The sequence below is a fragment of the Gorilla gorilla genome, chromosome 23 (genome assembly GCF_029281585.2).
Source record: "Gorilla gorilla gorilla isolate KB3781 chromosome 23, NHGRI_mGorGor1-v2.1_pri, whole genome shotgun sequence".
Lineage (NCBI taxonomy): Eukaryota > Metazoa > Chordata > Mammalia > Primates > Hominidae > Gorilla > Gorilla gorilla.
This window is the reverse complement of record NC_086018.1, coordinates 38,524,744-38,542,823: the sequence shown is the minus strand read 5'-3', so window position 1 is coordinate 38,542,823 and position 18,080 is coordinate 38,524,744. Positions and strand designations below refer to the sequence as shown.

The 18,080-nt window shown below is 40.2% G+C and overlaps 1 protein-coding gene across 7 annotated transcripts in view; it reads left to right on the top strand.

The window, feature by feature from the left end:
• Nucleotides 1–18,080, top strand: part of MRTFA (myocardin related transcription factor A) — a 224,305-nt gene that overhangs the window by 95,719 nt on the left and 110,506 nt on the right. The window contains exon 1 of one of the 7 annotated variants that reach the window (XM_019018438.4): nt 6,797–7,792. The exons of the other annotated variants lie outside the window; for them this stretch is intronic. Coding sequence (XP_018873983.3) covers nt 7,747–7,792 — 46 coding nt within the window. The 5' untranslated portion in view covers nt 6,797–7,746. Of the gene's footprint in view, nt 1–6,796; nt 7,793–18,080 lie in introns of those variants that run through there. 7 annotated transcript variants of the gene reach the window in all.

Genomic DNA, 18,080 nt, shown 5'->3' with positions numbered 1-18,080 from the left:
CCCACGTTGTTCTTGTTCAAGAGTTTCATTCTTGTCTGTTCTTGGTCATTTGCATTTCCATATAAAATTACTCTGGGATTTTGATTGGAATTGCATTGCATCTATGAACCAACTTAGGAAGAACTGATATTTTTAGAATATTATACTGTAAATATATATTTTCCACATTTATTTAGATCTTTTGTAACGTCTCCCAATGGGTTTTTAAAATTTTTCTCTGTGATGATCTTACACATCTTTAGTTAGATTTGTTTTTAGACACTTTGTGTGTTTTAATGAGATTGTAAATGTTGCCTTTTACAAAAATTTTATTTTCTAAATGTTGTTGTTGATCTCAGATATTGTTCTGAGAGATGTAAAGGTGCAGTTCTATGTGTGTCTGTAATCTGAGGTGCTGGATAGGATTGGAAGAGCTATGTAAAGAAAAGTAAGCAGGAAAATGGGAGTGAAAAGGGCCTTTCCTCTTTCACAGTGGTTTTTCTCCTCCTTTATGTAAGATTTAAGAAGTACCAGTTTGTTTTCACATGTGCAGCCTGTGGAATAAAGGACAGATCATGTATTTTTTTCTGTAAGGGTACGAACTGTATCCTTTCATGCCACAATGTTGCCCAAGAGGTTCTAATTAATTGCTGGGAGAAGTAAAAATTTTGAGTGGGCAGTTTCTGATCCAAATTACAGTATTTCTTGGGGAAAGGAAAGAGTTTTGTTAATTATATTCCTCAGAAAGCCTGGTTTTCAAGGATTTTCTAGATTAGGTCGCCCAGTTGAAAATCCTCCAATCTTAGGCATGTCAATTGATTAAATGATTCTGTTTATAATGTGACTTAGAGAATTTCATAACTTACTTCATTCCAGTACTTAGAGATAATCAATTTCTCATTCTTACTTATTCATCACATGTTATGCTAGGCCCCTGGAGAATAGATACCAGATAGAGTTCCTGCTCTAACACAAAACAAAACAAAAGCAAAAGCACAAATTCTAATGGATCTCATCTCCCAGAGAAAATCACTGTTAGTATATGGTTTATATCCCTCTAGTGTTCTCGCAAATGTGTGTTTTTAAAATAACTGAGCTAATACTACAGACCCAATTCTGTGTCCTGCTTTTTTCATATTACTGAAATATTTTTATAAGTAGCCTTTTTTAATGGGGTGCATAACATTCTGTTCTGTGCCATCATTTATTTACTTTCTCCTTAGTTGGACAATTGAATCATTTTCTGTTTTTCACACATACATTAATATTTGGATAAATATCTTTTAAAATGTTTTTTGCATTTCAGATTATTTCCTTAGAAGTGGAAATATTGGCTTAAATAATTTGACCATTTTAATGTTGGAAAAATTATTCTGTGATTATTAAGATCTTAGCACTTAGCACTGTGTGCTAAGTATTGGAGAGAGAGTAATGAACAAGACAGATAAAGTTCTTATTGTCATGGAACTTCTATAGTTCCATGAAAGAAAAAGACTCAACAGAGAGTTAGATGAGCTAATTCATAGTTACAAACTTTGGTAATTGCTTTTTAAAAAAACAAAAACACAAGATATTATAACAGAATAACAGATCTAATAGTGAGGGTTTTAATGTAGGGAAGTCTTCTTTGAGGAAGAGACATTTAAGCAGAGATCCAAAGCATAAGTAGTGGTTTGACAAATGAAATAAGTAATAGCGTGTGTGAAGACAGGGGTAGGGGGTGGGAGGAGGGAGGCAGAGGTTATTGGGGAAAATTGTCACAAAGGAACTGGAAGAGTACCAGTATATCAGTGGAGGGAGTTTGGGAGGAAGTGATGTGAAATGAGTACTTTATTTCAGACATAAAGTATGAATGAGCCATGATCGTGCCACTGCACTGCAGCCTGGGCAACAGAGTGAGACCCTGTCTTAAAATAAATAAATAAAAATCTTTAAAAAGTGAGCTTAAAATATAGCCATCACCTAGGCTGGGTGCAGTGGCTCACGCCTGTAATCCCAGCGCTTTGGGAGGCCGAGGCAGGCTGATTATGAGGTCAGGAGTTCGAGACCATCCTGGCCAACATGGTGAAACCCTGTCTCTACTAAAAATACGAAAATTTAGCCGGGCGTGGTGGCAGGCACCTGTAATCCCAGCTACTTGGGAGGCTGAGGCAAGAGAATCGCTTGAACCCGGGAGGCGGAGATTATAGTGAGCCGAGACCGCGCCACTGCACTCCAGCCTGGGCAACAGAGCAAGACTCTGTCTCAAAAACAAACAAACAGAAAATACACACACACACACACACACACACACACACACACACACACACACACACGGCCATCATCTATCCTGGGTCTAAGGAATAATATACCTGTGGTAATGTGTGATCCTCCCAGGTTTGCAGGTCTTGACTCAGTACTTCATCAGCAGTAGGTTGTGGTCACAGGAAATGGAAGCTGCCTCAGGACCTGTAGCAACTTGCCTGCATGCTGGGTTATGTTATCTTTTGAGTGGTGCCCAATACGAGGTGTCTAGGGGAAAGTCTTAAGTGGTTGGAGCCCATGACATTTGGGTATGATGACTAGATTTTTTGTAGAGCTGAGCCTCAATAAACTCATGCGTACACTTGTGAGAACTCAAATCAGAAATGGGCACAGGAACTGGATTACATTTCTGTGCTCTGAAATCCCACAGAGTTCATAAAAATACATTTGTTGCTTTTGTGTATACATGTGTAAATTACATTTTATTATGGAAATTGATATTAGTGAAATTGACAGCTTTCTATGGTTAAAGATTATCCTGTAGGTGAGCCAAGGTTCTCTGTTTTTCTGATTTCTCATATTCATTCCCTATAATTTCAGCATTTTCGTTCTCATTGACTTAATATTCCTGAGGGTATTATTGTGAATGTCTTTGTTTATGTTAATTCCATACTTCAGTACTTTATGTAGTTTTCTAATAACACCTTCAGTATGTGTTCTAATGAAAATTTTAGCAGAGCACCTGCCCTTTCTGGGTAGGTAATTATTTTTTTTTGTTATGAACTTTTCCTATGCCATTTGAATTTCTGTGATAAATAAGGGCTTTTCATTCCACTTGGCACACATTTATGAATGCTGTCATGTATGTCAGACACTGAGCAAGATTTGAGAATGCAGAGGAATTTTTTGTTTGTATGTTTTTGGTGTTTTTTTTTTTTTTTTTTTGAGACAGAGTGTCACTCTGTCACCCAGGCTGGAGTGTAGTGGCACCATCTCAGCTCACTGCAACCTTAACCTCATGCATTCAAGCAATTCTGCCTCAGCCTCCCAAGTAGCTGGGATTACAGGCATATGCCACCATGCCCGGCTAATTTTTGTATTTATAGTAGGGATGGGGTTTCACCATGTTGGTCAGGTTGGTCTCGAACCCCTGATCCACCCACCTCAGCCTCTCAAAGTGCTGGAATTACAGGTTTGAGCCACCGCGCTGCCTGGCTAGAATTAAGCCACGTGTTAAAGAACAATAATGGAGGCAGGCACAGGTGCTGGGGGAGCCTAAAGGAGGGGTAGTTAGCATATCCATGGAGGCTGTGAGAAAGGTGGGGAGAGTGCCAGGGATCAGAGAAGGCTTTATGGAGAAGGCAGCACCTTAAACTGAATTTTCAAAGAGAAATAACAATCAGTTGGTAACAAGGATGGTTTTTAGTAGAAACAAGGCCGAAGAGAAGGAGCACAGTGCTCAAGTACACACTACCACCTGTGAAATACTCCTTTCAAAAACTTTAACCTGGGCTGGGTGCGGTGGCTCACATCTGTAATCCTACCACTTTGGGAGGCTGAGGCGGGAGGATTGCCTGAGCCCAGGATTTCAAGAGCAGCCTGGGCAACATGATGACAACCCCCCATCTCTACAGAAATTTTAAATATTAGCTGAGTATGGTGGCAGGTACCTGCAGTCCCAGCTACTTGGGAGGCTGAGATGGGGGGATCGTTTGAGCCTGGGAGGTCGAGGCTGCAGTGAGCTGAGATCACTCCACTGCACTCTTGTCTGGGCAACAGAGTGAGACCCTGTCTGGGGGAAAAAAAAAAAAAAAGAGATAACTGTGAAAATGTGAACACCGATTGTTTAACTGATATTAAGGAATTTATAAAATTTAAGTGTGAAAATATTATAGTTACGTTAAGAAAATAGTTGTTGTCGGCTGGGTGCGGTGGCTCGTGCCTGTAATCCCAGCACTTTGGGAGGCCAAGGCAGGCGGATCACGAGGTCAAGAGATCGAGACCATCCTGGCCAACATGGTGAAAACCCTGTCTCTATTAAAAATACAAAAATTAGCCAGGCGTGGTGGTGTGTGCCTGTAATCCCAGCTACTCGGGAGGCTGAGGCAGGAGAATCGCTTGAACCCGGGAGGCGGAGGTTGCAGTGAGCCGAGATCGTGCCACTGCACTCCAGCCTGGCTACAGAGAAAGACTGTCTCAAACAAAAAATACAAAAATTAGCCGGGCATGGTGGTGGGCGCCCGTAGTCCAGCTACTTGGGAGGCTAAGGCAGGAGAATTGCTTGAACCCAGGAGGTGGAGGTTGCAGTGAGCTGAGATTGTGCCACTGCACTCCAGCCTGGGCGACAGAGCAAGATTCTGTCTCAAAAAAAAAAAAAAATTGTTAATAACTGCCAAAACTGTTAAACAACTTAAAACTAGGCTGGGTGCGGTGGCTTATGCCTGGATTCCCAACACGTTGGGAGGCCAAGGCTGGTGGAACTTGAGGCCAGGAGTTCAAGACCAGCCTGGGCCAACATGGTGAAACCCCATCTCAACTAAAAATATATATAAAAATTAGCCAGGTGTGGTGGTGGGCGACTGTAATCCCAGCTACTTGGGAGGCTGAGGTATGAGAATCACTTGAACCTGGGAGGCGGAGGTTGCAGTGAGCCGAGATTGTGCCACTGCATTTCAGCCTGAGTGGCAGAGAGAGACTTTGTCTCAAAAAAAAAAAAAAAAAAAAAAAAAAAAAAAGGCTGTGTATCCTGCAGTATAATGTCCCTTTAGAGTCAATTAATAGAGACTGTAGATCATATCAAATTTGTGTTGATTAGCTAGTTAGGATTAGAAGCAAAGCTTTTGTTCTATTGGAAATTAAGATCATTCTCTCTCATTTCCTTGGTGCTATTAACTTGAAGTCATCTTCATTTGTGCAGAGCCCTTGTTAAAGTTTACTTTAGTTCTTTTTCTATGAAGTGTTACTAATTTGCACAAAAAATAATGGAACTGAAGCTTTCACAGGGGTTCAGACTTTTAGAATTGTGAAATTTGTTTTAAAGTCTGTTTTCACAATGAATGTTGCTGTGCTAATACTCTTGAGAGTAAATGCAAAATCTTAGCAATTGGGAAAGATTACATTGCTTCTTGTTTAATTTTTTAAAGATTACTGTTTAAAAATGGTTTTTCTTTTATTTAGGTCTTTTTACCTCAAAGTGCCAGTGAGATAGTGGGTGTGGAATTGCTAAGAAAAAGTCAAATCAACTGAGATGTTATGTTTATTTGTTATTCCTATCGCATGACTCTCAATATCTCCTGTGGTGCTGGAGTATTGACACTGTGGCATTACATGCTCTCTTCTGTGGCGAACAGTTTTGGCAGGAGGGAGACAGCCAGCCCTCTGCCCTTCCTACCATCTTCTGTGCAGGAATCTTAAAGTTTATATTTATTTTCCTGTAAATACCGAACTGTGAAAACTTGTTTCATTTGAAAACCCTCATTACTAGAGAGACAAAGTAAATTTAACAAAGACCAGGTGTGGTGGTTCAAGCCTGTAATCCCAGCACTTTGGGTAGCTGAGGCAGGGGGATTACTTGAGCTTACGAGTTCGAGACCAGCCTGGGCAACATGGTGAAACCCCATCTTTACTAAAAATACAAAAGTTAGCTGGGTGTGGTGGCATATGCCTGTAGTCCCAGCTACTTGGGAGGCTGAGGTAGGAGGATCACTTGAACTTGGGAGGTTGAGGCTGCAGTGAGCTGAGATCATGCCATTGTACTCAGTCTGGGGGACAGAGTGAGACCTAGTCTCAAAAAAAAAAAAAAAAAGAAAAGAAAAAACCTCTCACACAGCAAATTATACAGCCCACATAAGGACCAAGGAATGACTCAATCTTCTCAACCTTTTAGGGATGCTTTTCCCTTAGTTGCTAACCTTTGACCAGACTGTCATGTAGACTCAAAGTTGAAATTTACCCGTTTTTCCTAAGTCAGTTTGAAAATTTGGTTGCCAGAAGGGGCCAGTGAGATGCTTCTGCTTTCCCAGAGCAGCATTTAGCCCACACTGGCTGCTACTCATTGCCTGTTGAGTCATTCCCACAGTTCTATATAGAGCTTTTCTGGCTTTTCTTTTAAACATGATGTTCTTGGAGTGAGAAAGGAAGGAAGTTTTTCTCTCTTGTACTGAGTCTCCCTCACCCCAAATTTGCATTGCTTCTCTTTACTAATAACAAAATATTGCCTTCAGTCATTCTGAGACTATTTTCTCTCTTAAGGTCTCCTACTGCTTTTATTTACCATTTGTTTACTATGTAAGCATTAAGGTATTCGCTGGGCTATTGGCAGCAGCCAGCTTTCACATACAGGCTGATAGTTAACGAGAAAGATTGAAGAATTCTAGATAAACACACCAAACATGGATTCTTAGTTTCCAACTTTAAAAAATTCAGTCAGATAGACTGAAAGTAATCTTAATATCATTGTTATGAATATCAGTTAATGAAAGGAGCTGTGGGGAGCAGTGGCTCATGCCTGTAATCCCAGCACTTTGTGAGGCTAAGGTGGGCAGATCGCTTGAGCCTAGGAGTTTGAGACCAGCTACTCAGGAGGCTGAGGTGGGAGGAGCACTTGAGCCTGGGAGGTTGAGGTTGCAGTAAGCCACATTTGCACCACTGCATTCCAGTCTGGGCAACAGAGTGAGACCCTGTCTCAAACATACAAAAAAAGTAAATGAAATCAAATAACATCAGTATACTGTCTATTCACAGACCGTATGTCTAATATAGGCACAAGTAAGAGGCTCTTTTAGGGGACTGACAGATCTGAAAGACAGATTACAGCTCTGGAATGTATTCAGATGACTTTTTGAAACAGATATTTTAATTGGAGTGGGGGTGGAGAAATAGTTGAGCTTCTGTAGTTAAATGTTCAACTTCCTTAGCCTGTTATCTATAAATACCACAGATAAAAAAGCCGTTGGAATTCTTTTTCAGAAAATTTATGCAGCTTACATTTTGTATATATGTGTTTATATGTGTTTAATCTTCTTCCCCACCTCTCATCAATGGGTCAGTAATTGGACTGCTTCTTTCATGAGCTTGAGTTGTTTGGATTGTGTTTAATCTGTTCCACTAAACTGCATTAACAGCAGTCTCTTATAGTGGGGTTTTGAACAAAACCTCATCTTCTCTTCTTGAGAGGAAAAAAGCAGTTGATCTGTTTTCTGAAAGTCTCTTTATATATGTCTCTCCCCTCCCCCAGAGACGAATAGCAAGGGGAGGAGCTTGCTCACTGTTCTAACCACACTTAGTATGTCTTAACTGGAGAGCTTTTTGGTTTCCTGTCGGCAGTAATTCAAATCTGTGTCATCTTGACTCGCCTGAAGGGTGGATAAATTGGTAACTGCACTGAGAAGGGGATATTCTCACAGTCTGATTTGAGCATAAGGCATCAGATTGAATTTGTGAAAGCTTTCAAGACAGCTTTTCTCCTGTGACTTTGACTTTCTTCATTATATTTGTGGATTTTTGTTTCTGGAAGAATCCGTCATGACTCTACTGGAACCTGAGATGTTAATGATGGCAGTACAGTCAGGTAATTCACATAAATCCTAATTTCCTAACTTGCTAATAATTTCCTACAAATCTTATTTGCCACAGGCTTCTTTAAAAAAAATTGGTCATATTTGTACTAGGAGTGGACAGAAATGGGGAGGAAGAAATGTACTGCATTTTCAGTTTTTTATTAATTTTTCTCTCATTGCAAATTCTAGTTATTCTGACAGCTTTGAATTAGATGCTTACTGGTTTTAAGATTATTCAGTTGAGGAGACCTGTTTGAGAAAAAAAACTATTTGTCTTCTTTAATCAAGTGTTGTATTGTCTGTGGCACTGTTTTAAATGAAAGACAATTAAATTGCTTTGCTGTTTTATACATTGTTGTCTTTAATCACTAGTCTAGACTCTATGTTTTTATGAAAGCATCTTTAAATTTTTTTTCTTAACTGTTCTTTCTCGTTTGTGGTATAACCTTTCTGTACCATCTTTTGGTTCTGTGGAAATGCCCTTAATAACACATAGGATTAGGACTAAATTTTGGAGATGGGTAAGTTTGAGCAAAGAGTCAGTCAACACAAGGCAGGATTTTTGAAATTTTATCTCTAAAAACAGTTTTCCAATTCAGAGTTTTTAAAACCCTTTTAAAAATATAGTTAGTTTTCAGTGGTTTCTTTTACTTTTAGTGTTTTTACACTTGGAAGTCAGATATCTAAAAATAGGGAATGTTCTTTTGCTATTTTTAGATCTCTACTAAAATGTAATCTGTAGTGTTTTCTTGTTTCAGAGCATATCTTAAAAGATTCAGACAAGTGGCATTTGGGGACCTCTTCCCCATCCACTGGCTTTCACTCAAAGGAAAATAAGACTTCTTGGTTCTGGCAGATACTGTCTCTGGCAGAATTGGTCTCACTGTTTTCCTTGGGGAGCGTTTTAGGTAGTATGTTGAAAGACAGATATACATCAGTTGAAGACAGGATCAGATGCTATCTGGTTAATAAAGCTTATGATCAGGGAAGGGGCAAAGAAGACAGATACCACTACCATTTTGTTCTTTCTGGTTTTACTAATATGACCATGAGTCATTTTTTATGCATATAGGCTATGTGTTTCAGGTTGCCTTTCCTTTTCCTCCTACAGATCTATTGAGCTTTGTGTTCTAAACAAGATAGTGTGCTTATCTGAATGTTTCCCATCTGTCTTTGATGAAAAAGCTCCCAGTTAAACTAATTTGGATTTATTTATTTTTCCTGTCTATTCCAGTTCTCTGCTATGTGTGGGCAAGTGCCTATTTTATCTTGAGGGGTAGATTTTAGCATTTGAACTCTCTCCCTTTTTAAAATCACCTTGTTACTTACAGATCATCTCAGTCCAGTAACTTTTCTTTATAAAGGTTAAAAGATTGTTTGCTTTCTTCTCAGGTAGTCTCAGTGTTCTCAGCCTTGAGAGGGAAAGGGACATACTTAATATTTTCTTGTCTTGCTTGCTAAGAGCTGTTTTTCCTTCGTCATGTGTTGGGCAGGGCTAGCCACCCATCTGTTGGACCAGCTACTTCATAAAACTTTCAAAGGATGATAGTAGGCGAAATGAAATTGACAAGAGTGTTGGATGCAGGTAGAATGAAGGGTCTGCCATAGCGTGTATGTGGACTTCTTTCTTTTGTTTATGTTCATAAAAGTGGAGAGACTCTGGATATAGAAAGGGTAATAGCAAACTGATATCTCCAGTACCTGTCTCCTATGTGATCAAAAACATTAACAATGTGTTGGTTTTGTAAAATTGCTACTGTTTTGTTCTGAAGTGCTGTAGCCATTAGCTGGATTGTAACAGTAATATGACAGCTGTATAGTAAAATACTGTCTTTCTTTATGATAGGAAATGAAAAAGCATCTGTTATGAAGCCTCAGTGAACTAAAAGCCATTCTCTGAAAAGTCAAGACTTTTGGGCTTTGTCAGTAGATAAACATGAGCCATAGATTTTCTAGCAATAGAATATTTTAACCTATAGGAATATATGCTTTATAGGTGAGTCTGCTATTTAATGAGAGTTTTAAAGTAACTAAACCTTGTTGACAGAATTCAGGATGGAAAGTTTTACCCTAAATAAAACTTCAGGATATTGAATATGATAGCAAAGTTCCAGGGTATGTTTTATATTTATGAACAATTTTCATTTGAATATTTGGAGCTTGGGGGTTTTGGTGAGACATGTTCATGTATGTTATATACAAACTTTCAGGCCTGGCATGGTGGCTCACACCTGTAATCCCAACACTTCAGGAGGCTGAGGCAGGAGGATCGCTTAAGCCCAAGAGTTCAAGACCCCATGTCTACAAAAAATTAAAAAAAAGAAAAAAAAAGCCAGGTATGATGGTGCCCACCTGTAGTCAGAGCTACTTGGGAAGCTGAGGTGGGAGGATCGATTGAGCCCAGGAGGTCGAGGCTGCAACAAGCTATGATCATGCCATTCTACTCCAACTGGGGCGACAGAGCAAGATTCTGTCTCAAAAAATAAAACTTTCATCCTCCTCACTGCTGGTGGTCTCTTACTGGTCCTTTGGAACCAGCCAGATGTATATGTCTTCCTAATTAGATTATTAGCTTCTCAAGGGCAATATATTAATCTATATATTGGCTTCTGATACTGGCACATGGTACTTAGTAAGTATTTTTGAATGAATGAGAGTGATGAAATTTGGATTGTCATACTTTCCCTGATAAGTATAAGCTTTTAAATCAAGATTTTATCGAAGTATTTTGAGATCTGTTCTTATATTAAGAAATGAATCTTCTACCCACCATCCTGTATTTTAGCCAATCCTTGTCCAAAGCAGATGTTGTTGAAAAATAGCTTTCAAAGTTGGAATTCTTCTGCATCTCAGAATGTGCAGTATGTCATGTCTGCCTGTGATGTTTATTGCTGAATCTAAGTGTTCTAATCAAACCACAGTTAGAGCTTTTCTCACTACTATGGAAACATATCTGAATCATTTTGTTTAGATAATTAATGATCCAAGATGGACATTATGGGGCCGGGCGCGGTGGCGCACGCCTGTAATCCCAGCACTTTAGGAAGCCGAGGCAGGTGGATCATTTGAGGTCAGGAGTTCAAGACAAGCCTGGCCAACATGGTGAAACCCCATCTCTACTAAAAATACAGAAATTAGCCAGGTGTGGTGGTGCATGTCTGTAGTCCCAGCTACTTGGGGGGCTGAGGCAGGAGAATTGCTTGAACCTGGGAGGCAGAGGCTGCAGTGAGCTGAGATTGTGCCACTGCACTCCAGCCTGGGCGACAGAGCGAGACCCTGCCTCAAAACAAAAACAAAAACAACAAAACAAATAAGATGGACATTGTGGAATTTCAGAAGCTAAGTCTTAGGGAGTATTGGGGCATGGTACTGACTCTGGTGTGTTTTAGAATGGAGAAATGCTAGAACTTGGCTCTTGACAGCTAATGTATAAGGCTTTCACTAGACAGGCCCTAAGGTGTATCCATCTAGTGCAGTCCTCTTAGTTATAACAACAGCAGGACAGAATTCACTTGTAGAGAAAACAATTGAGACAGTTCCTTAGGTACGCTTTGGTCCCATGACATAAATCTGATCTTAATGAGGCATCGTTAGGGAGTCACTTTGTTTTTTCTCTCTCTGTCTTGTGCATGTATGTATGCACACCCACACATTTGTCCATGCACAGGATGTCTCTGGAGGGACCACAGAAGCTGGTAACACTGGCTGCCTCAATAAAGGGGAATAGAGAACTGGGGGACTGGGGTGGAAAAGACTTTTTGTTGTTATTGTTATTAGAGTACTCCATAAATGCCAAAGAATATATAAAGTATTATAAGATTTGATTAATGCACACCTACTAACCAGCCTAAGAAATACAGCACAACCTATACACTCAAGTTTTCTAAGTGTTCTATTTGATTTATCCTTCAGAAAATGCTTTTAAACTGTGTACTTTAAAATCTTTTTGGTTTTATACCACATACATGTTATCTATTTGAAAATATTTGTTTTATTATTAAAAATATTTTTTCAGCACTTTGGGAAGCTGAAGTGGGCAAATCACTTGAGGTCAGGAGTTCGAGACCAACCTTGCCAACATGGTGAAACCCCGTCTCTACTAAAAATACAAAAGTTAGCCAGGCATGGTGGTGGGTGCCTGTAATTCCAGCTACTTGGGAAGCTGAGGCAGGGGAATCTCTTGAACCCAGGAGGTGGAGGTTGCGGTGAGCCGAGATCGCACCACTGCACTCCAGCCAGGGTGACACAGCAAGATTCCATCTCAAAAAAATAAAAATAAAATATTTCTTCAGTCCATTTAGTCTCTCTTTTCCTTGATATCTGTGTACTTAAAATTCCTGCATTTTTTTTAACTTCTATTTCCCTAATCATTACAGTTTGTTTCTGCACTGTATGTTTTAGAATAGTATGGGTCAAGAGGGGAGTGGCAATTAATAAAAATGAGGTTAAAAGGAAGTATCATAGGGCAGATTGTGGACAAATAAGTTTTTCCCTTTTTGATAGTATGTTAACTCTTTAAGGAAGGTGCCCCATTTGGGTTCACATCACTCACATGTCTGTAGAACTGACTAAAAACTCCAGATTGCACTAGCAATACCTACTTTTTGGATCTCTTAATGCTCTAAATCTTTTGGCAAGGGCTACAATGGAAGAAGAAGAATTGTCTTGGAATACATTAACACTAACAATAGCTGATGAGCTTTTAAAAAATTGCAAAAAAAAATCTCATGTTTTAAGAAAGTTTACAAATTTGTGTTGGGCCACATTCAAGCCATCCTAGGCTGCAGGATGGACAAGCTTGCTCTAAATATTAATGTAGCCTTTAAAAGAACATACTTTTTTTTTTTTGAAGCAGAGTTTCACTCTTATTGCCCAGTCTGGAGTGCAATAGCACGATCTCGGCTCACCGCAACTTCCACCTCCCGAGTTCAAGCGATTCTCCCGCCTCAGCCTCCTAAGTAGCTGGGATTACCGGCATGTACCACCATGCCCTGCTGATTTTGTATTTTTAGTAGAGACGGGGTTTCTCCATGTTGGTCAGGCTGGTCTCCAATTCCTGACCTCAGGTGATCCGCCCGCCTCTGCCTCCAAAAGTGCTGGCATTACAGGTGTGAGCCACCACGCCTGGCCACTTAGTTTTATATTTAAGGGATTTTAGAGTTTGAGAGAAACCTTAGGTAGAAAATTCTTGCCCTCCACTTTAAGATGAGGAAATTTACCCATTTCAAAGAAACCATCAGAGGCCTCTAATAAATGAGATTGTTTATAATTTTTCCCAAAGATCTTGGTTTTCTTTGGGCTTTTCCATTGCAGGATTCTGTCACTACTCAGAATGACTCACATCTTAGGAGGTGGAGATAAAAACCAGTGCCTGGGTATTCACCTTCCACCCGCTGGGAAGTGGAGTCAGAATGCGACAGGCCTCATAATTCTCCAGTGGGCCTCCATCTTATCTTACTCTGTATTCCCTGGTCTTGGTGATCTCATACTTTAATGATGATCTCAGAAGACAGGTAGGTAGACAGACAGCTGTTGTCATCAGTATTCTGGCTTACATCTTCCTGCCCCTTCTGTGACTCATTGATTTATCTGAAGTCCCCTTAGAGTTAGGACGCAGATCAAAGAAATTTGAATTCATTTGTCAGTCTGCATCTTTTTTTTTCCTCCTTTTTGTTTCTTTTTGGATGAGGCAAGCTGTCAAGACCAAGAACTACAGTTTTAGCTTTATTAAAACAGTGCCAAATTAAATAAAGAGGAGACTCATAAAGTCTTGTTTTTTTGGAACTTCACTTTTATGATTACCACATGCTTTTTTTTTTTTTTTTTTTTTTAAGATGGAGTCTCGCTCTGTCACCCAGGCTGGAGTGCAGTGACACGATCTCGGCTCACTGCAAGCTCCGCCTCCTGGGTTCACTCCATTCTCCTGCCTCAGCCTCCCAAGTAGCTGGGACTACAGGCACCCGCCACCATGCCCGGCTAATTTTTTTTGTATTTTTAGTAGAGAGAGGGTTTCACTGTGTTAGCCAGGATAGTCTCAATCTCCTAACTTCGTGATCTGCCCACCTCAGCCTCCCAAAGTGCTGGGATTACAGACGTGAGCCACTGTGCCTGGCCCACATGCATTATTTTTTAAAAAGATTTTCTTTATAATGACAAGGAAAATAATGCTAAAAAACCACTCTGCCATCAATGACAAAAAAAAAAAAACTCCACTTTCTTTGCCTTGCACTTGTCAAGCTAAAGGGCAGTATCAGGCTGAGCTCATGGTATCAGAGGTCTGGGGCATTAATCTCGTGGCAAAGTCGCATAAATGGCTGATGGTGGCAGTACGGTGAGTATAGAGGGCCTAGAAAAGAGGACTATGTGACAACTACATAGTGCAAACAAACTCAGTAGTGAAATTTTTATAGTCTGTCATAATTTAAAAGTGTGTGTGTGTGTGTGTGTGTGTGTATCTTTGAGGCAAGGTCTTGCTCTGTCACCTAGGCTAGAGTGCAGTAGTGTGATCATGGTTCACTGCAGACTCAACCTTCCTGGCTCAAGCAATCCTCCCATCTCAGCCTCCCAAGTAGCTGGACCACAGGCGTGTACCGCTGCACCCCAGTATTTTTTTTCTCCTCCCCTGCCCCAATAAGTTTTTTATTTTTTGTGGAAATGAGATCTTGGTGTGTTGCCCAAGCTGGTCTCAAACTCCTGAGCTCAAGCAGTCCTCCCACCTCTGCCTCCCAAGGTATTAGGATTACAGGCGTGAGCCACTGCTCATAAGCCCCTTAGCCTTATGTATATTGTTTGATTTTCACAACAACTTTTTGCAGTGTCTGTATCTTCACAATTTACAGAGGAAACTGAGGTTCAAAAGCTTAAGGACACACAGTAAGAGATGGGACAGGTGTTTAATTCAGCTTTTTGAGTTTAAACACGATTACATGATCCATTTAAAATTAATCAGGTCATATCCCTCCTTGCTCAGAACCTGCCGGTAATTCTCATTCACTGAAAAAGCCACAGTCCTTATACTCGTCTACAAAGTCCCACATGAACTGCTTTGTAACTCTGATTTTATCTGCTTCTCTTCTCTCCCTTGCTTGTTTTACCCCAACCATATTGGCTTTGTTTGTTGTCCCTGAGCACCTTAGCTCGCATATCAGGGCTTTTGTACTTGTTACTCCTTCTATTTAGAGCACGTTTCCCTGAGTAGCCTCATGGCTTGTTCCCGCATCACCTTGAGATTTTTGATCAGATGTTACTTTTGGGCCCGTTATGGTGGCTCACACCTATAATCCCAGCGCTTTGGGAGGCCGAGTGGGGAGGATCACTTGAAGCCAGGAGTTCAAGGCTAGTCGGGCATCATGGTGAGATGCTGTCTCTGTGAAACAGCAACAACAACAACAACAACAAATTAGCCAGGCATGATGGCATGTGCCTGTAGTACCAGCTACACAGGAGGCTGAGTGGGGAGGATCAGTTGAGCCCAAGAATTTGAGGTGGCAGTGAGCTATGACTGTGCCACTGCACTCCAGCCTGGGTGACAGAGCAAGACCATGTCTCTTAAAAAAAAAAAAAAAAAGTTACTTTTTTAGTTAGGCACTCCCTGACCATCCTATTTTGTAAAACCTTGCTTTTATTTTCCTTCATACCACTTATTTGCAGAATAGATAGTTCATTTGTTTATTGGTTGTGGCTGTCTCTTCGTAGAATGTAAGTGCCACAAGGAGGATTTTTTTTCCTCTTTGATTTTCTGCCTTGTGTATAAGAATACTTCGTATATCGTAAGCACTTAGTAATTGTTGAATGGGTGATTTAGCAAAATCATTAGGATATTTTTTAGGTTAAGTATGTTCCGAGACCATGCCTTGTAAATATTTGTATAGCGTGCCCTAACTGAAGAGGCACTACAGTATAACGCATTGGTTTTCAAAGTGTGGTCTGAGGACCCCTAGGTGTCCTTGAAACATTTTCAGTGGATATGAATCAAAATTTTATGTATTTATACTAAAATGTAATTTCCCTTTCTTACTGTTGTTCTTTCATAAGTGTACATTGTAGTTTTGGTTTTTTATATTTTTATAATTTTTTTTGAGACAGGGTCTTGCTTTGTCGCCCCCTGCTGGAGTGCAGTGGTGGGATCTCGGCTCACTGTAACCTCTGTCTCCCGGGCTCAAGCAAACCTCCCCGACAGCTTCCTGTCTAACCCAGGAGTTCAAGACCAGCCTGGGCAACATAGCAAGACTCCATCTTTACAAAAAAATTTTTAAAATAATTTTTAAAATGTGGAATAATGTTTACCACTTATCTCTGTAATTCTAGAAAAGTGGTTTTGAGGCTATACACCAGAATATGAATAACTTTCTCTGAGTAGTGAGATTTCATAGGGGACATTATGTTTTTTCCATCTTTTGGGTTTTCCTGTATCTTTCTGATTTTCTATGATGAGCATACATTTCTTTTGTATTCCAATAAAGCTTATGTTGGCTGGGCACAGTGACTCACCCCTGTAATCCCAGCACTTTGGGAGGCTGGGGCGGGCGGATCACTTGAGGCCGGGAGTTCAAGACCAGCCTGGCCAATATGGTGAATCCCCATCTCTGCTAAAAATACAAAAAAATTAGCTGGGCGTGGTGGCCCATGCTTGTAATCCCAGCTACTTGGGAGGCCGAGGCAGGAGAATTGCTTGAACCTGGGAGGTGGAGGTTGCAGTGAGCCGAGATTGCGACATTGCACTCCAGCATGGGTGACAAGAGCAAAACTCTGTCTCAAAAACATACACACACACACACGCACAAAAATAAATAAATAAAGCTTATATTAAATTGTATGTATGCACATACACAGGTAGGTACAGTTAAAAGAGGAAGAAGATGGATGGAAGCATAATGATTAGGAGATAGAGCTGTTAATTTGGAACCTCTGCAGTCAAAGTGCTCCCTCCACTGACCAAATACTGCATGATAAGGAGGCACTCCATCTCATTAAACTGTTCCCTCTGACCAGTTGAGTTTGTATAAATCTCTTTTACATTTTTGCCTTTGTTTCTATTTTGTAAGATTTATTGAAATTTATCTTTGCAGTGTTTGTGTTAGGCCATGTTCTTGGCAGAGCTGTGGCTCCTACACTCATTTACTCTCAATTTGCTGAACCTCTCAGAAGTTTTCTGTCAAAAAACAACATGTTAAATTTTTTGTTTGCTTTTGTTGGGTAAGAATAATCTGATTTGTTGTAGGCATAAAATGGTGGTGTTAGTATACAATGTTTTAATTATTTTTTTGTATAGCTTTTATTTTTGAGCCAGGGTCTCACTCTGCTGCCCAGGCTGGAGTGCAGTGGCATAATCACAGCTCATTGCAGCCTGGACCTCCCCAGGCTCAGGTGGTCCTCCCACCACAGATTCCTGAGTAGCTGGGACTGCAAGTGCATATCACTAGGCCCAGCTAAAAAAAACTTTTTCTATGAGAGACAAGTTTTCACTATGTTGCCCAGCCTGTTTTAATTTTTTGAAAGTGCATTTCTGTAATATATTTTGCTCATTGACTATAGGGTGTGAAAATTGTCCTTAACAATTCATGATGCTGTATCTTTCTGATTTTCTATTTTTCTGTTTTTCCTTGCAAATAGGATCTTGAGGAACTAAAATATTAATTAAACTTGATTTTTTGAACTGTTTTCTTAGTATATTCTCTTGGGAATCGATAAGATTATATTCCTCAAATCAGTGCCGTAAGACTAATTTATTTGGTTATGTAAAGTACTGAAAACTTAGGTATCAACATTAATTAGGTTACTCAAACAGATACTATGTCCGTATTCTTCTAACACCTTGCTACTCAAAGTATGTTCCAAGGTCTGGCAGCCTTTATATCACCTGGAAGCCTATTAGGAATGCAGAATCTCAGACACCACCTCAGACCTGCAGAATCACAATCTGTTTTAAAAAGATTATTTGCCAGGTGCAGTGGCTCACAGCTGTAATCCCAACACTTTGGGAGGCCAGGGTGGGCAGATTGCTTGATGTCAGAAGTTTGAGACCAGCCTAGGCAACATGGTGAAACCTCATCTCTACAAAAAATGCAAAAATTAGGCAGGCATGGTGATACACACCTGTAGTCCCAGATACTTAGGAGGCTGAAGTGGGAGGCTCACTTGAATTTGGGAGGTCAAGGCTGCAGTGAACCGTGTTTGCACCACTGTATTCCAGCTGGGCCACAAAGTGAGACCCTATCTCAAAAAAAAGATTGTCACATGCATATTAAAGTTGAGAAGTTCAGTTCCAAAAGATATTTTATTTTTATTTCCCAAGATGCT